This window comes from Acanthaster planci, linkage group LG06 (assembly GCF_054643075.1).
Source record: "Acanthaster planci isolate LZ-2023a linkage group LG06, COTS_SCS, whole genome shotgun sequence".
NCBI lineage: Eukaryota > Metazoa > Echinodermata > Asteroidea > Valvatida > Acanthasteridae > Acanthaster > Acanthaster planci.
The window spans coordinates 22322532-22348355 of NC_141782.1; the positions used below are offsets into that span (position 1 = coordinate 22322532).

The 25824-nt window shown below is 38.9% G+C and overlaps 1 protein-coding gene across 3 annotated transcripts; it reads right to left on the minus strand.

The window, feature by feature from the left end:
• Window positions 1-54: 54 nt before the first annotated feature.
• LOC110980061 (granule associated Rac and RHOG effector protein 1-like) lies at window positions 55-25477 on the minus strand. 3 transcript variants are annotated; one of them, XM_022236370.2, is made up of 14 exons: window positions 25283-25477; window positions 21176-21300; window positions 19278-19733; window positions 12354-12527; window positions 11181-11318; window positions 10539-10853; window positions 9732-9890; window positions 8314-8525; window positions 7697-8021; window positions 7108-7270; window positions 5945-6578; window positions 4604-4747; window positions 3720-3816; window positions 55-3581 (listed from the first exon to the last, which is right to left on the minus strand). In XM_022236370.2, exons 3-14 carry the CDS (start codon window positions 19638-19640, stop codon window positions 3213-3215), a joined length of 3093 nt encoding a protein of 1030 aa, XP_022092062.2. In that variant the 5' UTR covers window positions 19641-19733; window positions 21176-21300; window positions 25283-25477; the 3' UTR covers window positions 55-3212. The 3 variants fall into 3 exon arrangements, with proteins under 3 accessions (XP_022092062.2, XP_086994216.1, XP_022092063.2); XM_087138090.1 differs by lacking the exon at window positions 21176-21300; XM_022236371.2 differs by lacking the exons at window positions 19278-19733; window positions 21176-21300; window positions 25283-25477 and adding an exon at window positions 12815-12960.
• Window positions 25478-25824: the final 347 nt, after the last annotated feature.

Genomic DNA, 25824 nt, shown 5'->3' on the forward strand with positions numbered 1-25824 from the left:
AACACAAATCAGATTTTCAGAGGGGAAAGTATTGACATAATGCGCAACAAAATCTCAAAGAGTAACATTCAACATGTAATTTTATTCAATCAAAAAGTAAGTTCCAATGAAAAGTCTAAGACAGTTCTTGTCACTTCATTTCCACTATAGTAGTTCCTTTACTGAAATAATCAACTTGATCCAAGTCCTTTTGGCGAAGCAACCATCTAAGGTAAAATTTCCAAATTTATGTAACCGCAATCAATATTTCCAAGTGTCAGTTTCAGAAAGAATTGTCTCATCAGAGAATACAGTTAACCCAAAGTTGTGGAAATGGTGACAGCAAATTTATTTTTACACTTCTGAAAATCTATCCCTGTGAACAATAGTACTGATTTCTAAAAGCAACTGTCCACAAAAAGAGAGAAAAATCACAGTTCTGGTTGTAAATCATCTCAACTCAGTAAAACCAGATTAAACATGAGGGACTCCCACCCTTTCCAGAAATAAACTTAGTCCTTGTTCTCAGTAACAAATATGCACAGCCTATCTATATGCAATGTTCATTGTAATCTGCGAAATGTATTTCAAGAATTGAAAGCCTAAAGATTAGTTTGCAGCTTATGCTATTTCATGTTTATCCTACACAATTCATTACTACATAACAGTAATCCGTGTACCATATTTCAGCATTTGTCTGCTACATTTCAAGCACCATATAATTTTTTCCCTTTTTCAATGCAAATGTTATTCTAGTTATCAAGGTGTACTGCAATACGTACAGCTAAGTAAATAACAATATTCATCCAAACATTTGTTCATTTTTTTATTGAGCTTATTTGATTGCTTTGTACAGAGGATCCTTTTTCATCCTGGCTAATGAATACCAGGGAAATCCATAGAGACCGAGGAAAACATGATGCTGGGAGCCAGTGCATAATGTGTGAAGAATGATATTAGTTGGTATGTCAACCACAAGCTGGTACCCTGCAACTCCATGAATCACCGGTGCCCAAACAATGTGCACTTTGTGGTTTACTGCATCAGCGCAATGTTAATATTCAGTGGTAAATTTACAATCAAGATGCATTTGTTCGTCTCCCAAGATCAAGCCATGTCCAATCAACTGGCTGAGGCTGACTGTCTACGGGAAGTGGCTATGGCTGCTAGCCAATGGTTTTTACATAGATGCACTGGTAATTGTCAGTCTTGACCAAAACATTTTGGCCATAGTTGTAGAAGTAGCACCTTATACAATGAAAGAATTCACTGGTTTATCTATCAAGAAAAAGTTTATTCCTTCAGCAATCTGGACCAGCCAGGTACTGGAAGAATGTCAGGGTACAGAAAATTCTGTGTATGAAAGTGTGTTTCAACAATATTAAAACTGTACATGCCAAAATATGGAAAAACAGACATGAATCTAAATTCTTGTCAAGCCCATAATAGAGACAAATCCTCATTCAACCCCCCATACATCAAGTGAAAGGTAACACACACTGTCTTTTTACTATCACTTGGAGAAAGGTTTTGAATTACAGAAAACTTGTATTTTGAGAGCTCAACACTTCAAAGAGGCCATGATTATGAATAACATTACCTATACAGGAAAAACAGTCAACACCTCCAAATCAAACATGGACAAAGTTGCTTCAGCTTTATACATTCAAACTTGTACTGTTTCTCTTCTCAAATGCTACAAAAGCCTGATTAATTTTTTCTGGAGCACAGATTGTGCAAATATTATCATATGTACATGTATACGCTGTAATTTTTGCAACTAAATCCGCAACTTCTGCACTATTGGAAATCAAATCTGTAACACTCATTTAAAACCTCACAGTAATGATAGAATTGTTGACGGAAGTTAAATTGAAGACAGTGATCTGGCCAAGGATAATGGAAGAGCAATAGGAAAGTTTCTGTGATGTGACATGCAGCTGGGCGTGTGCATTGCATTGTTATATATGTAATCTCCCAACCTTGCTTTACTGCTTAAAATTTGGAAAGGAAACGTATGGCGGTTGGATTGCTCAATGTTGATATGCTACCCCTTAGAGTACTCCCCCAGAAAGTGCATGAAGACCTCCAAGTGTAACCTGCACACTGGATCCTACTTACCACTGGGAAGGGAGGGGTTTGGAACAATTTGGAGGGGCGGTTTGACAAGAAGTGCTACCGAACTGCTCTATGGCCCTTCGCAGGAATATCATCATGGAAGATTTGTTTGAAATTCCACATCACTGCAAAACTGGTTGCCAACAACAAATGTGACTTTGTAATACAAAAACTGTACAGGTTTGTCAAGAGCAAAACCCCAAGCACTGTCAAAACACAGGTCAACAACTCAATAACAGAGTCAAATTTCACACAATGTTATGATCAATAATATGTTCGGAGTCATAAAGTAGGCAAGAAAATTTCAGCAGTATGATAAACAAACACGATCTGATTCCCATAGTTTTTTATAGACAAAAAAGTCATTCTTTTAACCACACCACACCTTCACAATACAAAATGTTATTCATCTGAACTTCTTGGTACAAATGTCGCTGTGCAGGGCACCAGGCCCACAGGTGTGCTTATGTACATGTACACTATTGACAACCAAGCCAGCTTTGTTGAAATTACATATCAAGTATTAGTTTTTGATTGATCCAAAAGAGAAAACTCAAAGTTTGTCTTATCTGTGTCAGTGCTTTTGTCAAGGAAAAGGAATTTATGTCAAATATTTTCAAACACTGTCCTTTATATGGTTGATTTTAATTTCTTCTAAACAGGGCCTTCATGTGATTCAAGCCTTAGCTTTGTAAAAAAAAATACAAAATATATCTTTAAATTATTTTTTCTAAAGAAGTTCTGTTCCAGCAATCAATGCTATGGTCAGTACTCAATATAATCTCTTCAGACTCTAAATGAGGTAAATTTGTCGGAAGAAAATTTGATTAAAGTTTTGAAATCACTACTTAAAAGAAAAAGTTTAATATTTAAACCAAAGTGAACATGTATCTGCAACATTTGTCATAAAAAGTGACAATTACATGTCTCTGTTGAGGCAACATTGACCAATGCACCATTTGTTATTTGAAAGTTACAAACTAAAAAAAAAGAAAACCTACCAGTACATCTTTGCTATAATGCAGACTGCTTCCATGGAAAGTTAAAAAAAACAGACAGATATTGGTGCTAATCAAAAGATTGTCAAACTTAAGAAACACAGGCAACTGGTTTGTTTAGTACTGGCTATAAGCATACTTACGATCTAGTTTAGGATGTGCTCTTGATATTCCTCCAGACTGTACACAACCCAGCCCACCTACAGCCCCTCCTCCCAAGGAACCTTGCTGACCAGGCTGTATAGGGGTCAGTCTTGACAATGACCCCGCTGGAGATACAGGGGTGGACCCACCAGTAGGAGGCCACATTGGGGGCTGGCGTAGGGTCACTGGGTCACTCCACTGTGGCGTCAGGGGTGGATGGACAAGCAGTTGTTCTTGAGGTGGGACTGGGTAAGGAGCAGGAGGTTGGGAAGCACCATTGTTAGGGGAGACAGGTCGTTGCCATAGCACCTTGGGTGGCCAGGTCTTAGTAGACTTCGGCTCCTATCGTTAGAGAAGAAATTGACACAAAATTATTAGATTCATTTTCAAAAACATTGAAACTAAGTTCGAGTACTTTGATAGGAACTACTCCAGAACTAAGCTAAGAAAACCTTGGGAATGAGACTGAATGCCACTTACCATCTGTGCAACTTCCAAATACTTCATTGCCGCCTGTCCAGTTGGATCAAAGCTCCGCCCATGATGGACCACCTCCTCACCTCCACTACTGTGCCTCCTGCATAAATATCAATTGTTCAGATATCCAAAAGTCGATGTTGTCATGAAGAATGACAACTTTCTACAAAAACCACCTAACTATGCTTGCTCATTTGGCAGATTAAAATTATATGAAATATAACTCAAGATTACCACAGGTGAGGAGATTGAATTATTTCAAATCTGGATTGGAGGAATACTGAGTAAATTTCCTCAATATGACATTCCACAAAGGAGGTTCAAATTACTTTGAGCCCCAAGCTAGACCAAGAAAAGGCACAGTTTTCCTAGCAAGGCAGGTTCCTTAGCTAGGAACAGCACATTGCTAATTCAAGAAAAGAAAGTATAAAATGCACGTGGAATGGTCATGTCACTGCCAACAAAATGAATACTCCCCACCAACATGGCTCTTTTCAACCAATGAGGGGGTGCTTCTGCTCAAGGTGGACAGAGACTCTACCTCCTTTAAATTAACAGACAATGCATTGGAAAACTTGGCAATTACATGTCTGTTATTAGATGTGACTGAATCACAACATGGTAGACCATGAAGTTTTGTGTCAAGGTATATTGGTCTGTGAGCAATCCTAGTTAATGTTCTCATCATGGTGAAGAATGGCTGTACCTGATGTTAACACTACTTGCTGTACATGAAAGGTGTGGTCAAAAATGGAAACACCCCCCCACACACTGGTTCACAGGTGTGACGTACAAAGCACGCATGATTGATTTTCATTAATGCACGAACAGTATTATCTTTACACTGGCTCTCCACTCTAATCATGAATAAGTGTAGGTTATTGTACCTTCTATTGACAGAAGCAACAAAGTTTGGCCCTGTTAACCCCAGACCCATGGAGAATGCAGTGTCGCCGTTTTCTCCTGATTCATCACTGGAGCTACCAGAGTCCTGTTGACCAGTGAAGCTGTGACTAAGATGCTCCGGGGTTCTAGAAATTACACCAAAAAACCCAAAGATAAGGTTAAACTCATGATTGAGGTCAACTTACATTTTTATTGTTCACTGCACATTGCTTGAGCTAAGATACCACACATCATTTTATCAAAACAGGAACTTAGTGCAGCTTGTGGTACAATATCGTCACCATTTTTATGAAAATTTTTTTTTATGACAAATTATGAAATTTTATCAAATTTCTGACTGGAGAGTAAAACCTAGGTTTCCAGAAAATCGCTGTTGAAGTTGGTCTCTTTTTAGTTGGTCCAGTATTTAGCGTGTCTTTGACTAAACCAATGCTACTTCATGAAAGAGGAGATCTTAAAAGGCACAAAAGTACCAAATAATATTTATTAGGGGTGTGAGTAGAACATAGAAACTTGATGAAAATATCCCGCTTTAGGGCGCCGGGAAAATTTGGAACTGTAGATGCTCTGTAGTGTATCTTTACAGCCTCCTGGTGCAACCATTGGCCATTTTTTCTTGCAATTTAGGCTATACATTTTTAATTTAACTTTTTCTTTATAGTTGGCAAATATTCCTAAAGGTTAAAATGAACAAGTAACAGGTATATCAAAATTGTAAATATCCAGGTTTATAGAGTGAGTTGGCCATTTTTCCACCTGATCTGAGCATGTTTTCAAAATTTCAATTCTCTAAAGAATGCACATCGGATGTCCATTATTTTGGATTTTCCAGGTACAGATTGTGTTGCCTGCCCATCAACGGTGTATTCCATTCATGTACATTTCTGCGGATTTGTAACATGAAAGATCGGGTCTTGTCAAAGACTGTCTCCGCGTCAGAACCTCTTCGGACAATTGTACATTTGTGATGCTCTGACATTTTGATGAGTTTATGTCCAAAAATTGTTTGAAAGCCCGTACAGAAGAAAGCACCGTGTGATAATGCATGACACAAGAACTATGCTGTGAAATACAAAAAATACAGCATAAAGGCCAAGTCATACTTCAGGCAGAAGCAAAAACAAAGTGAATCTGATGGTACAAAATGTTGTTGCAAAATTCACTTGAGTTCAAACGTGTTCAACTTTTGCAAAGTTACAGCGTGACGAATTGATCTGATACCATTTCCTGTTACTGTTATCCTTCATGCCAAGTATAACTGGCCTTAAAATGGATCCAATGCCCAACTGACAAGAACTACATTCTACAATAAATCCTCTAACCTTTCTGATGTTCCTTCTGGTGGAGGTGGCCATGTTTGATTCAACCGGCTGTCTGGGAAACCCCACTGGTCCCCAACCATATTAAGATCCTTGGCATAACCCTTTGTTCTCTTTCCCAGGAAATTGGTGGCGATGTATTTAGCAAACTCGGCATCTGTGCTGGAGCTGTCGTACATTGACACAATGTTCCTCTCTGCATCATGTTTGCCAAACGGTTCAGTTTGGTGTAATGACTGGCCTGATTGTTGCTGGTGGGAAGCAGCCGGCTGAATGGAAACTGGCCGAGACCAGGCCCTGGAGACAGCTACCATGTTCATGGTTGTTGGAGGGATTTCTCTCACCCTGTCTTGAGACTCCGCCTCTTGGAAGGAAGGGTTAAAATTACCGTACTTGGCTGGGTTTGGGTCTATGCTACCACTAGTAGGCCACACACCACTCACTGCACTACGGGTACTCCCATTACTAGAGCTGGAAGTAGGTGTGGTGTTCTGAGGCGATCGCTGGGATTGGCCAAAGGTATCTAAGTGTTGACCAATCACAGGCTGAGGAGCTCTGGTGACCCCTGATAAGAGGTCAACCACATCTTGGACTTCAGCATCTGATGCAAACCCTTTCCTGGCTGTCCTGGCTCGACCTGGATGTAAGGTAAAGTCATCTTTTCAAACTGATTCCTGAATTGCGCATATGTAACTGCAAGATGTTATAAAACCCTGAATTTATTTACAATATTTCTGTCTTTGTAAATGCAAGTTAAAACTGCATAGGACATTTTAAGTCAACACAGATTATCCTGATGCTAAAATAATGTTAAAATGTGATGTTAAAATCAAACCAGCTTTGCTGTGCAAAGTAAATTGTGGCCTATGAATCATTGCAACTAAGGAACATGCTGAAGATTTCCATGAAAAGCTTCCTGACCACGAAATCTTGACATTTCCTCATAAAAATGTTTTGTCTTAGAAAATACTCACAACAAGATGCTCTGTATAGTTATTATTTATGAATTTGTTGACCAGATATTTAAAACTTGGTCCTTCTGGCTTTTGGATATTCAGTTACAGTTCTTGGGTTCTTCATGTACATTGAAAGTCCTAGTCCTAAGGTTCCATTTCTAGTTCCTGAATTCAAGTTCTAATTCACTTACAGTTTCTGAGTTCTCATACCTTTGTTGCCAATGATACTCTTATTCCAAGGGACCCGTTCTTCTGTTGGGCTGGGGTGGGATGTAATGGTGACAGTAGGATTAATCATTGTTGGGCGCGGCATCGTCATGGGAACAGTATCCTTTGCAACCTCTCTCTTCGGGGTACTGCAGCTCATTGGCTCCTTCAAAGCAAATTACTTGGAATAATTTTGATTTCAAATTGCATAGAAATGTTCGGTTATCAAAGACAGCTAAGGGAAGAGGGATTCTATCCTTTAGCCTAAGGAATGCTCTTCAAACCGGTCTCTTGACAGTCAACTGGTAAAACAGTGCATTCTGTAAAGTCACGGGATCCAATGTCATTCTTGTCTTTTTGTCATTTTAAATGCAGAAAAGAACAAATTGGGCTGGTTTATACAGTACATGTATTTACACAAAAATCTGAAAACCAGAACTGACTGGCTTTTTATCTAGAAAGCATGCTTTTGATTACAGATGGTATTGTAACCGGAAATGGTGTATGACCCCTCTATATGAATCCATCCTATGATCTCAAGATAACTTTTTTTCTACAGATACCTGATCTGACAGGCAGAACAGAAACTTACTTTATGCAGAACTGATGGCTCCTCCTTAGTTTTTGATTGGCTGTTGATGACATCATCTGATCTGTGATTGGTCAGGTGATCTTGCTTTTCTGGTGCCAGATCCACACTTACATAGAACTCACTACTAGCAGCTTTGGGCAGTGGGCCTGAGCCTAGACCAAACTTGGCTGCTAATTTCTCCATAGTGTGACGGAAGCCTTTACCCAGGGGAGAGCCAAGGGCACTGTCCCCTGGGGATTTTGAATTCCCCTGGGGAGTGGGGCATGGAGGGGAGGTTTGTTCCACTTGACGGAGTTTGACTTTGATTGTTGGTATGGGAAGTTTCCTTTATCAGGATAAATAAACAAAATTTACTTCAGGAGACAAACAGTTATGTGCCCTGCCAACCCCCCCCAAACAATCGATATATTAAATGATTTGAACGAAATCTTAATTACAAATTCCACACAACAGCAAAGACGGAGAATCGGCTGGAAATTCCAATACTCTTGAAAACAACCAAGAACCATCAACCCATTACTGCAAGGCGATACACTGCAAGATACACATAATTCGAGAAACGTTGCTAAGCAAGTACAGGTATAACGAACCATGAAAATAATGAAATTTACACACACCTGCCTTCCACCAACGCAGAAAGTTCAAGCTGTCTGACATAAACAACCTCAACCACGCCCAGACTAGTCTCCTGTCCAGCCATTGGTTTGACCCGGTAGGCCTGCTCCAGGGTCCAGACTGTCGGTACTTCTATAATGAAAGCGCCTTCCTGAGACGAAATCTGAGCGTATTTCTGAAGGTTGCCATGGAGATTGGAAGGCTTGATGCTCACCTAGTTGGAAGCAGTAAAAGTAACAACATGACTCAAGGTTTTACTTTCAAGCAATAAGGACAGGTGAACCACTCTCCCAGACACAACAAAATCAAATATGGGTGTCTGCCCCAACTTGAAGTACCTCCTCAACAACAAAGAAGAGACAGGTAGGTGGGGAGAATTTCATCTAACACCTGCAGTTGTTATGGAGACTACACATCCCAACAGAAATTACTTATATGTGTTACGCGTGTTTCGCAAAAAAGGCGCATATAACTGTTACTTTATGTGATGAGTCTCCACCAAAGGACCATCACTGCAAGGTTAAAGCACACCCTTACAGAGTGAATGGGTGGCTGGCAGGGGCCAGGCATGGTATAGCCTCATCACCAATACACACCCTTACAGAGTGGATGGGTGGCTGGCAGGGGCCAGGCAGGGTATAGCCTCATCACCAATACACACCCTTACAGAGTGGATGGGTGGCTGGCAGAGGCCAGGCAGGGTATAGCCTCATCACCAATACACACCCTTACAGAGTGGATGGGTGGCTGGCAGAGGCCAGGCAGGGTATAGCCTCATCACCAATACACACCCTTACAGAGTGGATGGGTGGCTGGCAGGGGCCAGGCAGGGTATAGCCTCATCACCAATACACACCCTTACAGAGTGGATGGGTGGCTGGCAGGGGCCAGGCAGGGTATAGCCTCATCACCAATACACACCCTTACAGAGTGGATGGGTGGCTGGCAGGGGCCAGGCAGGGTATAGCCTCATCACCAATACACACCCTTACAGAGTGGATGGGTGGCTGGCAGGGGCCAGGCAGGGTATAGCCTCATCACCAATACACACCCTTACAGAGTGGATGGGTGGCTGGCAGGGGCCAGGCAGGGTATAGCCTCATCACCAATACACACCCTTACAGAGTGAATGGGTGGCTGGCAGGGGCCAGGCAGGGTATAGCCTCATCACCAATACACACCCTTACAGAGTGGATGGGTGGCTGGCAGGGGTTCCTAGCCAAACATAGAAGAGGCTTGATTGAGGGAAATGTAGTGGAATTTGTACCCCATTTTCAACTGGGCTGTTGTCAGATGTAAAAACTCAGACACTACTAATTTACAAAATCAATCCCTGCAATGGTTGGCATGAGACTGTCTGGTTGTGACTAACTGTTCCCTTCATACATCTACTCTAAACCTTAAGGAGATCGTGTCTCACCACATTGGCTCTGCCAAAGATGAGTTGTACAGCCAGTCTGCTTTGGAATTCAGCTACTGATGGGCAGGCTTCGGTAAGTAATCCCAGGGCTATCTTTTCTTTGTTTGCTCCAACACCGAGCTGCAAGGATGTTTCCTTCACCAGGTTTTTAACTGCTTGCTGCACAGCAGAAAGAGAGTGAGTAGATGTGAATCAGTGACGTCATGTGACCATAGACAGTGGTGAGACAATGATGAACCAGGTCAAGTTGGTTGGTGCGATGATACTTCCCCCCCAACTTTCGACTCTGTGACCTGGGTTTGAATCCCACTCAGGCCGATGTACAGTGTATGGATTTTTCCCTGGAATATCTACCCCAGATTTTCTCTGTTTGTAAGTGTTAAATGTACATATTATTGTCATTCATGTATGTTTTATGTACATGTCTGTAAGTTTCGAAGGTGCAATGCCCTATGGCACATTTGTAAGACTTACTGGTTTTGTACAGACCCCCCATAAAAACACCCAAAACCACACCCCCTGAAAATGTTTTAACAAATGTAAAATTACACTAACCGAGAAATATATTTACCTTTATGTAGGAAAATTGAAGTAATTGAATGAATTTATTGTCTGTTGCCTTTACTTGGTACATGGCCCAAATCATGGTACATATATCTTGGTCATTTTAAAACGTTATTATCTAAACATTGGATTCGACATAATTGGATAGAATCACTGATTTTGCTGATTTTCCCAAACAATTAAGGTGGAGGAAAACATCCGACAAACTGATATGTACAAAGCTTTGGCAGAGATATGACTCACCAATTTTGACTTCAAGTTTTCTTCGGGATTCTGGGACACTTGACAAGGTGATCCTTCAACCTGCAAGGATACATCCTGAAGGTCTGTCTGTAACAGCGCCCTCAATTCCTCTGTTGCAAGTTGCTGCGGTTGGCTCTCTTCGGCTGGCATAGCCTGATGCAAGAGCTTGTTTGATTGGTTGCTAAGGAGCTGATTAGACTCTGTGTTGCTACAGCAACCATGCAATATGAGTGAGGAGCACTGTGATTGGAGATGGAAGCCACCATTCAAGGTAAACTCTGTACGAGGGAGTTCGGATAATACCTGCTTGTATGCCTGCATGAAGTAGTCACAAAGGTCAATACAGGGTCAGTACAAACCACCTCATCAAAAAATTGTCAGGACATACATGTAACATTGAGAATCTTAGAAACTGCTTGCAATGTAAATGTTTTTAGTGCAAGGATGTTTTGGACACCTTGTGGATTATTGTGGATATTCCATTGTTATGGCAATGTATGCTACTGTCCCGGTACCTGCAGAATGCCTGCAGGAAATTTGTCACCTCATGAGGAATTGGAATACCCAAAGTTTTAGTGATGACAAGATATCTAGAGAACACAATATGAACATTTTTTTAGGTTCTGATCTGCATGAACATACCGATGATTGAATTTCCAACTTCTGCTTGACCTCTGACACCTTGGAATCAACCTGTTGACCTCTACGGTGATGAGCTTCTTCCAACAACTGACATTCCTTTGGTGTGAGGGTCATCCCTGTCCGAAGTGATTTGGTTGCCTACAATCATCAAGTGAACAAATTCAACTATAAACTGATAGTTTTCTGATCTTGAACAAGCACCGAGCTTTTCACCTGTTTTCCTCAAAGCAGATATCAATCTGTTGAAGTGTTCCAGTATCTATCATGAGAAGAAATAAAGTGTTTAAAACTGAACCTTACAAATTTCATTACAAGTTTAACAAACCTGACACTTTCTTTGATTTGCAATGCATTTCACTTCTCAGAATAAATTTTCAACTATGTCAAAAATTGTAACTATTCACCATGACCAAGATTTGAAAAAAAACAAAGCTGGTCACCAGACGTCCACTACAAGACACAACTCTCCGAGTTGGCTTTGCACTCCTACAGTAGTTAATTCTGTTATTCTACTTAGTCTTAGTCCATGAGGCACTTTGATTGAATGGTTTCTTGAATTCCCTGGTCATTAATCTCTTCTTCCATCAAGTCAGCTGCCGCTTCACTCAATACCACATGACAATGCCTCCCTCAAGAATCATTATTGGACTTATAACTCTGTCGCTAATCCACCACAAAGTAATTGATACAGCAGGGATGATCTTGGGCATTACTTCCAAGGAGTTTGCCATGGACTCCTTAACAAACTCATTTTCAATCCAAGTTCTTCTTCAAATATCTTTTTACAGTACAGGCATTTCAATTTAGTCTACCGTAACGAGATAACAGATGTTGCAGTATTTGCTTTCCAAACTATAAGCAGTAGACAAACGATGACGAATTTTCCAAAACACTACCAAATCAAAATGTCGGATGTACAAAAATTGACTCGCATGTGGTGAACAAACACATTTTATGTAAACGTTTCTTGTATTCCAAATGACATATGTAAAATAATTTATTTATAAAAAGACAAATACGATACAAAGACACTTTTATTCACAGAGCCTTATTTATTACATGGAATAATACTCAAATAAACATTCACAAGAGTGGCCTCTTGATTATGTACATGTACAGGGTGAGTTCAATGTTGTGATTTAGGCCACTTAAGACATACCCCCTTACACTGACCTGTGACACAGCTATCCATGTGCTACAGGCCTCTCTTACTCGGTCTTCACATCGTTCACCGATCAATACATCTTCCACCTCCTCATAGCCACCTAGGGGAGAGAAGACATCGGCCGCTGACCGGAAGAAATGGCAATGTGTTTGGAGCATCAGAAGAAAGCATCTGGCTAGGACCTGGTGGAATGAAAGATGGAAGACAGGATGAGATGAAACATTCATTTATTTTCCCAATGAATCAAGGAACAAAATTCTGTTGAAGTCAAGATGTCTGCAATGAAGATTTAGACAGACACTATAGTATTTTCCAAGTCCAAAAAAAAGCAATTCTCCCACAAAAGTGTTATAATTTGTATGTTTACAATTATTTGCACTGTTTAGCAAATGCGCATTTAATTAACTGGGCAAGGCAAAATCAGACTTCATGCATAGGGTAATTTAGCCCTCACAAGAACGATACATACAGTGCATGTACATGTAGGTGTGTTAGTGACACTTAAGGTGTCTTAACATGTGAATACAAGAAAATAAATGACTTAAGTCAGGGGAAAGAGTTACAGCCTTCAAGAATATTTGTCAGTCTGCTCTTCACCACAGACCAATTCTTGGAACAAACCTTAATCCAACCAACCTACATGTACAATATCAATAACAGAACAGTTCCCATCTACCTACATGTAGGCCATCCAGGGTCATCTACATGTAGCTTTCATTTCTGGGAAGACACCGCGAGAAGAGCTCCGATGTAATTGATCAGCAAATAATGACATTCAGCAGGATGAAATTTCTTGGAATCTCAAGATTAAATCTTCAAGTGAACACGTTGACATACAACAAAGAAAACCAACAAATGTATGTGACAACTTAGCCAGTTGGTGGATTTCTTCATTTCTGATGCTGGTCTCCAGGGAATTGCAAATCAGTGGAAAGAGCTGGATAATTGATAATTACATGCTTCTTGGAAAACTTGTCTCAGTCTCACATGTAAACAGAGGCTACATGCACGTACTGTACATGTACTATACATACATGGATATGTATATGCTGCTACAATAAATAAATTACATGTACATGTACTGTACGTTCATAGAAATAACAGCCTTCACTTGGCTTAATAGAAGATCTAGTGTGATAAACAAAATCTGTCCAACTGCACAGGTACATTACACTAATCAAAATTTACGATGGGGAGAGGTTTAGAATGGACAACGCATGAGGCAGAAGTACCAGTACCCTATGCACATGTACAGGTATTCATTGTAGAAAAGGTATGGTGATAAGTTACACATCCACCACCGCCCCCCCCAGAGGAACTAAAAGACAACAAAAGAAAGAACATATTTCCAAACAATCACTCTTGGAACTCTTTTGTTACAGGGCATTCATGTATTACAGTGCAATGTTATTCAGGCGTCATTAAAATTGAGTCACTATACCTGTACATGTGGGTGTTTTCCTTCATTTTCCTCAATGTTGATGGGACTTTGTACCTGACTTAATGCCTTTGTATAGAGTACAGATTATCTTCAGGATATCCATTTAAGTCCATCACAAATGCAGTTTATTTTTAGATACTATACTGTAGTAGGAAGTCACTAACCTTGCCTTCATCAAGAAAACTTGAAGAGGTTGTGTCATGGATAGCATACTGGTAACAAGTGCTGAGTACATTTACACGCTAGTCTTCACACACTGTACATACATTGTAATTGTATGTGCCATACACCTGTAGGCCTTTCAACCAGTTAAACCAGTTAATGAACTTTACAGTCTTCTTGTAACCAAGAGTATAAACAAGTTCTGTTTCTGGCAAATTAAAAAAGCCCCACTGCTACACCTGTAGAATTGTGCATGGACATGTATGTTGTGTTTCTATTCAATCTCTTTGGATGGCACATCAAAGGTTCAATTTTGGACAAAGAAACCAATTTCTGTTGAAGCAATTTCAACACTTTTGTGAAAAATGAATAAAATTTGTGGTAGCTGACACCATCTAATATACATGTAACTAATACAATGTCTGGTGATAAATGTACCAGTACCAACATACATGTACACCCATGGAAAGTTCCAATACAAGCAACCCTAGGGTCCAGCATCTATAACTTTGTATACAAGAGATGGAATTGACTACAAGGAAATGAACAATTGTGTGTCTCCATGCCTTGCCAGACAGGTGATAAATTACCATGGCGACTGTTTCCTCTAAGTGACAAGAATCAATCAGATCCCTTATTGCATCACCCAACAGACTCATGTTATGTACTTCATCTTGATGACCAGATTTCTCTTTCTGATGGGGAAGATGTATTTTTAGTAAGTCATTCCATTTGAGTGATTAGCATTTATTTTTAGGATTTCATCATGGATAGACAAATTCAGAAAACATTCCAACAACATTGACAACATATGTACAAAAGTTTGTGAATAAAATAGCACAGATTGAAAGCACAAAAAAAGGTAATTTTGGATGTGACTTGAAAGTGTAGAGGACAAACCTGGTTTGAAAAACAAGGCCAAGATGTACTGGGAAGTTTTATGATCACCTACTGGTATCTCACCTACATGTATTCTAGATAAACATCAACTGAAAGAAATCATTAATAATTTACATTTCAAGTTTCCTTTCCCCACAACAAATGTATAACACAAGCTGTGTTATTAAGGCACATACATGTATAGATGAAGATATTTATCAAAACAGGATACATAGTTTTGGACAAAAGCACAGCAGAGACTGTACAGTCTGTAGTACATGTACATTAAACATCTATTAGCATGGTACTAGATATGAACATGTGCATGTACATGTACATACCGGTATACTTGTACATGTACATATTGTTCAAAGTGTGTTACTAAAGTACAGGTTACAACAGGCACATATATTCATAAAGCGCCTTCCAACTAAAAAAAACACAAAAAAACAGAAGGTCTACTCCAGGTGAAGTACATGTATGTACTTCAACAAACAAATACGGTATAAAAACCGACAGACTACATGTATGACAAAATACATACACGTAGTGTTACTTGTGTTTGGGGGAGTTGGGTTATACCGGTAGGTATTTGGTTACTGTCACTGCAAGGGGTTTTTTTTCCCAATGAAATTGGAAATTGTACTGGTATATAACCAAATAAATGAACTGTTGTATAAACCTCTGATTTTTAGGTCTATAATTTATGTCTATAATTTGTCTTTATTTCATACATGTATGTGTATATATAAACTTATACGGTACTCTATGCATGTACATGTACAAACATGTATAATGTATTCGTGTGTATAGGTATTTATGTACATTAATCTTAACATTAAACCCTTATACCAAGTCAAATCAAACTGACTAGAATGAAATCTGATCCAATCCAATCTAATCTAATCCTTCAATTTAATTCCATTCCAATCAACTACTGTAAAATCAATCCAAATCAATGGAGTTTGTGCAATGTAATGGAAAGGCAATCAAATCAAACCAAAGTAAAAACCAAAGTCTACCAGTACATGTACATGTTCACTGTGAGTAAATGTACATGTACATGTTCACTGTGAGTAATACATGTTCACTGTGAGTAAATGTACATGTTCACTGTGAGTAAATGTACATGTTCACTGTGAGTAAATGTACATGTTCACTGTGAGTAAATGTACATGTTTTGTGTAAGGCACATGTACATGGAATTATTGTGGAAATGATGCATTTGTGTAAGTGATACGTTTGGTCTGTTCTGAGCAAGTTCATGTATGTAAGTTTTCTTGAAATCTACCGGTATTACAGAATTGAAGTGGTCTTTTTTAGCATCAGCTGGCATGTTACGGGTAGTATTTCTCAGATTAAAGTAAACGTAGCATATCCCTGACCGTGATTGTTACATGTCTAAACAGGGAAACAAGGAGGCCCACATTTAATGAGTATATTCATAGCGTTTCCATGACTCTATCATCCATCTGCCTTATGTGCCATCAATTGTATGGAGCAAGTACATGTACATATCAAATATTCAGCTGATCAATGCATAAGGAATGATTATGCAAATATTAGAATTGTTGTTTGTCTTGACTTGAGAGACTAAAGCCACTACCTACCGTAGGTAAAGACAAAAACGATTTTCACTTTGGGGTCAGGTTAAACATTTCAGTTATGACACTGAGGAAAATTCACCCATGATCAATGCCACGTTTAAAATCACGTTACAATCCACAAGCTGACAAGCGTACGTGTACTGGTATATGAAGTTTTTCAAGGTTGTAAATAACAGGGGTGAGTTCTGAAAAGAAGACTTCTCTAAAATGCATGTGCATGTACCCGATGTACATTTAGGGCAGGTACTGGTAAAAATAGGGCACAATCATTCATTTTAATTTGGCCAAATTCTCTTGAGGCTGCTCTTCCAGAAAACCACGCTTGGATGACATGAGTTGTGACGGTTACTTTTTATCCTTCAATCCAATTAGACCTGGCAGCTGTAGACATGAGTTGGGTGTATTATGGCAGAATGGCCATCTCTCTCAAGCTCTGTCAGAAATTCCCAACAAGCCCACTGGCATTATGAGGGAAACTAGTAGATCTATGGCTTTGCTGGGGTGATTAAGCTTGGGTTAGGGAAAAACGAAAATAAAAAGTCCAACTCCCCAATGCTTTTGGAGAGAATATAGTGGGTCACTGGTAACAGGTAAAATAACCGTAGGCTATTAACCGTCTTTAATCTGAGCCATTAAACATGATGATCAGCAAATACGAGCAGCACTGAAGATGGGTCAATTTCATAGAGTTGCTTAAACACAAAATTTGCTTAAGCGCAAAAAACTGTGCTTAAAAAACAATGGTTATTAGCGCATGTGATTGTCATGTTAACCCAAAGACAGGTGAATACCATTCCAAAACAATATATATGTACATCACATGGAGTTTTGGCTGGTAATCTGATTTGTCAAGCAAGGTTTTTTCATGCTTAAGCAAAGTTTGTACTGAAGCAGCTCTATGAAATTGGCCCCAGGCCTTAAGCAGGCAAGCTTGGTGGTTGAGTACTGTTTTATTCCTCCATGAGTACTGTAATGTAATGCTTGCACTTATTGTTAGAGGTCGTAGATGTAGATGTGTATGTAATGCACTGTACTGGTACATATACATGTACCATTGTAAATGATCACTTCCTATTTAAGTGACTTGTGAATTTTTTAAAACATCTCCTAAACAGTAAGTTCCTTACCAGTACATGTATTTACAAGTGGCACTAACATGGCTGACCATTTTCAGTATCATAATTGCTTTATCTTGTTTAAATTACAAACGTCAAGGTCTTTTGCTTCAATGCTTGATATTTTGGAAGAGGGCCCAATCACTGTAAATCCCCACCATATTCTCAGTACAATTTCTATATAATTTATATTTGATATACTGTACATTGTAAATGAAACTGATAGTTGTTTCATTTCAATATTTCTGTGTACTTTTCAATCTCTAGTCCTAGTATTTCCAACTTCATCAGCTCTTTACATTCATTTTATTTGTGTTGTACTCTAATGTAATCTTGTAAGAAATTTTCCACCCAGATTAGACAAGGTTCAAATTGTTTATGACTCTGACGCAAAAATACAATGAGAATATCTTAAAATAACGTTTTACATGTACAGCGGTACATGCAAGACATACATGTACACCTGTAGCAGGTAAAATGTGGGTTCTAAATAGCCATCCTGAATCAGCTTACAGAGCCTACTAGTATGTCTCCTATCTTGGAATAAAAAGCCACTTTTCTGTTTGGAAACTGTGCTTTATTGTTAGTTTGATATGCATGACGTACATCATACATGCACTGCAAAGCCAACGTTGGTACATGTCTAGTCATTCCATTTGGTTTGAATAGGGCAAGTACACCTAAATCCCTACAAGTGGCTTAATGCTAACCCCCTAGGGTGTATGTAAAATTATACTGAAATTGGAGGATTTGGGACTGTTAGGGTTAAGCAAACACAAGCAGGTTTATAAATAAAACTGTAAATTGTACATGTAAACCTGTAGGCAAGTAACTTAGAGCCAAAGTTAGGGAGATGGAATACATGCATGCACTTGTATAACATACATGTACATACATGTACATGTACATGTACATACATGTATGTTATTATATATACATGTACCAGTACATGTACATGTATGTCATTGTATATTCTAACAATCCAAATCTAGCATCAACAATCCAGCTTCAAGTCTTATTTCCCCTTTGACTGTGAAGTGATCACAAACCACTATTATTGTGGCATTCTTTTCTATATAGCCATCCTTGACAGCCAGTTGAACCGTTTTTGTTAACAATAGGGTGCGAATGATTTCCTGCTTTAAGTTGGGTCACAATGTCAAGAACAGTCTGGCTACAAAAAACCCTGCTGAAAATTCAGCTTCAAGTTTCCAGTCTTCAAATACACACGTCTATAGTCCATACTATACGTAGTGCAAGCATAACCTTTGTGTGCACAGACATGATGGTGGCAGCATTGAGTGTCTTTTCAACAACCTGTTTTTGAAATAGGATACCCTCTGACTGAGCAGTATCAATTTTTTCACTTAATGTAGGTGCAAAGTACAATACATGCTCACAATAAATCCCAAACATTCTGACAATTTCATAGCCAATTTGTAGATGATAGTATGGAGTAAAACCTTGTACTGTCTTATTTTTACTTCCAGCAAAGATAAGGACAGCAGTCATTCTAATTTGACATATTGACAGTGTATTATGGATACAAAGTACATGTAGGTAAAAACTAAGTCTATTCTTTTGGAAAACCACCCAAATTAAGGTTTTCTATGAAAAACTGTCATACATGTGTACATTATGGCACTTTACAGTAACTGGAGGAAATACATGTACCGGGTAAATGTATATTCAGCAAAAACAATGAATGTAATATAATGCTGAACCTACCTGAACTCCTTCATCGGTTCTTTCCTTGGTGCCCCGCCCTATTAGTCTGGTAACCATGGCAATGCCATCCTCTTGAATGTGTTCAGTAGCATTCAGTGTTCTGGCAGCTAGGTCTTGAGACACCTGCTTCAATCGCAATGCCAACTCCATGAAGGGCGTGTCTTGGAACACGCCCACGAAGGTCTCAGACAAGAGAGCACTGGATCGGCACAGCGCATTCATAGCTGAGAGGACATCCTCGCTCTGCGATTTCACGTCCTCGGTCTGAGCATGGAAACTGTTGGGGAAGCTACGGTGAAAGTGGGAACGGCTACGGCCGTCAGAAGAGCCATCAGCCTTCCCATCAGCCCTCATGATTGGCATTGATAATGAATGTCAATGTTCAATTTTCAGATTATGTGAAAGGTTTCCTTGATGCCATCTTCTTGCTTGCTCACAAGTCACATCCTGCATTCACTTTACATGTAAGACAAAACAGGGAAACACAATACACCAGTGTGCTACACAAAGCTCCACGCCTTAAAGTGAACAGTTTAGAAACAGCAGAATCTGTCCTTCCCCTACCGTCAGGAACAAATTACGAAACTCTGACCCATTATAAAGCCTTCCTGGATTTATTCATTCTCTTTTTTTAACTCCTGAATTTAACTATAGTATGGTATGGACTGGTACCAGTACTTTTGAATAATGATTAGGCTGCTACATGCACTGTACATGTCACCAATGCAAACACATTTGCTATAGAATTCCCAAAGGCCATTAGCTATTCCTTGTCAAACAATCAGAAACTACAAAGAGTTGTTTTTCTAAAATTTCCATGAAAGGACATTTTCGCTTTCACATTATGTTCCTCAATATATGCAGACTTAGTTAACAGTGTATAAGACAGGTACTGTATACTGGAGTCCTCTCATTTTCAGTTTTGTTCAGTGCCTATTGAAATTTGGGAATAACTAGAGTCAAACCCTACATAATGTCAGTTTATTTTTAGCCAAGAAGTGGTTACATCCACTCCAGCACATTATCTCAAATCCACTCTGAGAATACAAACCAATGAAAAGGACCGGATTTTGCTATCATTGGACTGCAAAAAAATCAGACAAAAGGCTTATTTTACTCTGCCTCTTAAGGATGTGACTCGTTCATTGACTAGGAAAGTGCTCAAGTTATGGTTAGGTAACGTTAAGCATTATTGTTCACTGCACAGCTATAAATAATAGTGTGAGAATTTAGAAAATGTCACATAATTCAGAAAAGGACGATTTGGTGTTCATTTTATAAAGCTTTTCCTTTCGCTTTCACTGTAGAGCTACAGGTGAAAATATGCAGACCTTGACTTTTGGCTTATCACTCCTCTCTGAAAATTAATTTGGGCATTAATTATTCCATAGTTAATAGCTTGAAAATGACAGGTACAATGTTTCACAACCAAAACAGGCCATCTTGATTTAAAAAACTGAAAACATAGCAGCTTCACACATGTACATGTACCAGTTCCGAGATATGAGTAATAGATTCTATGCAGCAATTCTACATACAGTACCATCTTACATCATAACTTGTCAAACTGAAGGTTGGAACCTAACAGTCCCAAATCCTCCCATTTCAAAATGATTTTACAAACACTCTAGGGGGTTGGGGTTAAATGAGTTTTAAGGCCATTTTTAGCAATCCTGTTTTATTCTTCATTAGAAAGAACAACTGAGCTCCATATGTTTATCTCAGTTTGGCATTCTGATGGAGACAACTAAAATGCAAGTAAAAATGCTGAAATTCCTATTGAGTTACCGGTACATGTATGTTGTCCCCGGTTCCTTTCAATGCTTTTACCTTAAAAGTGACTCTAGTGACTTGTAAATCATTTTGTTTGGCTCTACAAGCAATAACATGGAATTTACCTCAAGCTGAAATGTACTCCGGCAGACAAACACTGTGACAACACAGTTGATGCCTTGGCTTTGGTCGTCAACGAGTCAAGTCTCTGCTGTCGCTGATTGTAGTCTGCTGTCCTTTCTATTCTGCTCTGCAGACCACAAAGAAAACAAGCAGTGTGATGGACAAGATGAAGTACAGGAAGACATTCTTTCAAGAAGCTTGGTCCACACAAAGTGCAAACGAAAGAGTGTGATGGCTACGTAGCGGTACTTAAGGTTCAATGTTCAAGTTGAAAAAATAGTTGACTACGGTTAATACAGGGAATATTGCCACTTTCATGTGTTGCTAAATGCATGGTACATGTAGATGACAAATGCTGAATTTTGCAAAATAAGAAGCCTACATGTACACACTGTACTTGTACTTGAAATTACTTACTCTATAAATAGAAAGGAAAATGGCTCTGATGTGTTGCCAAGGCAATGCTTCAAAGGTATATTTAGAGAAAGATGCATTAAACCTAACACAATGAAAACGGCCAGAACATTTTTTATTTGCATGGAAATTCATCCTATGATAGTGCTTTCTATTAAGGACATGGTGTACACAGCTGTGACACATACATGCAGTAACTTGATGAATCCGCACTTTTCATGTCATGCATCACTGAATTCCATTGGGTGAACTCAGAAAACTCGTGACATGAATATTACCATTATTTGGCCAAATCCAGCATCCATTTGCAAGATTTGATGCTTACATGTAGGTTCAAGTTTGTCTCTACACGGGACACCATGAATTTAATTTCACATACTAGTAGGACTGAATGTCCTAATTTCATTCAAGTGCAGAGAATGCACTTTACAGATTTATGCCATGCGTACAGTGTAGTTATAAGTACAGTTCAAGGAGGAAGACTCTCGGCAGAAATGTACAGGAAATTAAACCAAACACGAGTTCTTTATTTTATCAAATATCTATATAACTTTAATGGTGGTTCCTTTTTACAGTCTGTCCTATTGATAATATCAATACAAGTAACAAACAATGATAATTACATGAAAATGCATCAAACATGTGCTAAAACTGACTTACATACATGTACAGTATTTCAAACATTCAAAATGAAACAGAGAAGACACACTGCTTTGAGATCAAGTTGGGTCAAGAGCTGATACTGCAAAACTTTTAAGATTCTATTTCCCCCCCCCCAAAAAAAAATGTTCATAATTCATAACACTTTTTGATTAATAAGATTTCAGAAAATGCATTTGTTGCGAAGCCTCATTCCTACAGTAGCATCATTTTTAAATTTCTGATCTAAACAATTGTATCCTGGCTTCTAGATCAAACGTCACTGTGCATGGACGACGTCTTGATCAATGTCACTGTGCATGGACAATGTCTTGATCAATGTCACTGTGCATGGACGATGTCTTGATCAATGTCACTGTGCATGGACGATGTCTTGATCAATGTCACTGTGCATGGACAATGTCTTGATCAATGTCACTGTGCATGGACGATGTCTCGATCAACATCACTGAGCATGGTCAATGTCATGATGAAACATCACTGTGCATGGACAATGTCATGATGAAACGTCACTGTGCATGGACAATGTCATGATGAAACGTCACTGTGCATGGACAATGTCATGATGAAACGTCACTGTGAATGGACAATGTCATGATGAACTGTTTTGATAAATTGGTGCATGTACATACACGTTTTTATTTATCTGTCCTATTCTCAGACACTTTCAAGCTGGCATGTTATAAAAATAAAAAAGTGAGAATTTAAACATGATATGTGGAGATTTAGATAATCACTCTTCATGCTCAAAACAGCATATGGTGTTGTCATTTGATTCAAGTATTTAATTAAACCCACTACCTGCATGTACTAGTATTATGTACACGTAGCTGAATCCTTGGAACCTGACAAAGGGAAATGTCTTGTACTACTGATATGTAATTTATCCACCATGCGTTAAAGTGCACCTCCAAGCGGCAGAAGAAAGACAGATGGTAGTAAGTTTTCCAAGCGGGTTCTTGCACGCATTCTGCGTGTACACAATGTCTATACATTACGGAATAAATTCATTACATGTACTCAGCATGCTCTGCGTCAAACGCGTCATTGATCCCATTATAAACACACACCTATGCGGTGAGTACTTAAAAAAACCCACTCCCTCTTTTGTTCCGCTTGGAGTGGAAATGGACAGTACCTCAGCTACATGTACATAGTGCAATAAATCAATGGCAATAAATAAATAATAAAATGAAACAAGTACCGTGCAGTTTTCTTTTTTTGAGGTGTATGTACATGTATGACCAGGTATGACTTTGCAATAATACACTGGACAGCAGAAGAAACTTGCCACTTCCGTCAAAGGCCACACATAAAAATTCACTCCATAGAAATAAACAATTTCTTTATATACTGTAGGTATGCCGCAATACCCCTTACTAATCACATGCCCAAAAGCAAGTGATTATAAAACAAAGAAGAAATTGACAAGCATGTTGCTTTTGCTTTCCAGTGTATATACAGGATGTATAGTGTGTTGATGGAATTGAGGAAATACAAGCATAAATCACTTTTGGTTCAGAAAAAAAAAACCATTTAAAATACATGCATGTACCATGCATGTAAACAAACGTCCTGAAAATATTACCATCATGTTTGGAATTTTTAAATTCTACACATGGGACAATTGTTTTAAAATATGTGCCAGTGTTAAATCCTAAGCAAGTCAATTTTATTTTACAGAACAAGGGTTGGAAATGGCACCAAGTCAGAAGTGGAAAACTAACAGGGAAAAACTGTAACAGTAAAATTGCCACAACCGAACAAATTAAGCCAGAAAATTTCCTGAATTATTCCGGTAATTTAAGCTAAATGTATCGGGGACAGAGTTCTATACATGTACATGTACACGGAAATCACTTGACACGCTGTGTATAAACCCTAAGAGATTGGTCTGAAAAATTGTAAGTAAATGCACTGAAATTTTTCCCTAAGTTTGATACCTTAGAACATGTAATCATTCTCTGATCGCTGATTTACATGTACATGTGCATGTACCGCTGTAGGGACAAATTAGGGATGTCTGTTTATGGAACTGTTCCCTGTATCGGACACAATCAGGATGATGGGTCAATTAGCAGTTTTATTATAATATGCATCATCTAGTCCATGGGGCAAAAAGAACATGCCTTGTGAGATGCAAGTGCATATTGGAACGAAAGCATGATGACTTTGACGAGCAAAAATTTTTCATTGATGTGCTTGCACGTAAAAAAAATGGTGCACATGCCAAGAAATTGCATAATTATGAAACAGTTGATCTTACTTTTTACTTTTTCGATAAAGTATTCCACATCTCTATGAGGAAAGGTTATCAGATGGTAGAAGGATGTAAATGGACAGATTGCTCCACAAGATCTATTTGACAACAATCGTTCAACAACCTGCATGAGTAGTTCAACCTACCCTTAACATGCTTAAAGAAAACAATGTTACAATCTGTCTCCACTTTTTCAAATTTCAGTTCACTGGGTCATCTCAAAAACGGTTACCCCCAGAACTGTGGGGTCTGATGTCCGCCCTGTGAGAGCTGGGCGGATGTCGGACCCCACAGTTCTGGGGCTACATGACAGTCAGTTTAATATTGTATAAAGTTTGAAAGTCATAAATCTGGGACAGAGAAAAATAGAGAAATAAAATATTTCAAAAATTTTCTTGACTCCAAGAGTCCCTACAAGCCTACATAGTAGTTAGTACATGTAGATGTAATGTTAGACCTCGGATTTTACACAACCAATGAAATGGAGTCAGGATGGAACACACTAGCAACAGACTCCAAACATGCACGTTGCAACATAACCATCATGACCATGATAACCTTAGGCCTAACATCTGACAAGTACCTAGGCCTACATGTATATTGTACATCTACATGTAACGTGCAAAGACACTTTACATTGTACATGTACATCATGTACAAATTAACACAACACATCGTGCACATTGTGGGCTGGCACTGTAGTCCGGGCTAAGTAACACCGAGTTCACTTCCAACCCTCTCGATTTTTGTCAGATTGAAATAGAGAATAACTTACAATTTTACCACCGTTGCGTAACGCAGTCACATCAAAAATAACACAAAGGGGTCCATATTTTTTACAGGGTACTCAAGGTATCATTCGGACGAGAAATACCAGGTTTCGAGGTGAATCTTTCAAGGCGAGCAAGTTGTGGATTTTCGCGTGGAACGCTAGCGGTGCAGACGGTGCATGTTGTTGACAAAGGTCACTCTCCCACTAATATGACCCGGAAGTAATAGACAGCAAACGCGACATATTCCTTATATGGCAACAATGCGTGGGCTTCTTTTGAGCCGTTTTTATTGTCCGAGAAAATTGCTCACGTCACACGTGAGACCTATTTATAGATATCATGATCAATCATAATCATGGGTTAGTCTTTATGCGAAACACATTCACTTAAATAAGGATTTCTTGTGAAATGTATTCTACTTTAGCTTTCAAAAAGTTAATGGTTGCAGAAATAAGCGGAGGAATATGAAATATGGAACTGCATGCTTGGCCCTGTGTAGAAACTTAAAACACAATTCACTGGGGATGAGGATATGTTAAAGGTA

Bases quoted from the DNA above. Each gene is read 5' to 3' on its own strand.
- LOC110980061 (XM_087138090.1), bottom strand. From the start codon at position 19,640: ATGCCAATCATGAGGGCTGATGGGAAGGCTGATGGCTCTTCTGACGGC. The intron at 8,022-8,313 runs GTGTGTGTAAAT...ATCCTGATAAAG, and splicing joins TCTGCGTTGGTGGAAGGCAG to GAAACTTCCCATACCAACAA. The intron at 7,271-7,696 runs GTAAGTTTCTGT...TTTGCTTTGAAG, and splicing joins AGCCATCAGTTCTGCATAAA to GAGCCAATGAGCTGCAGTAC.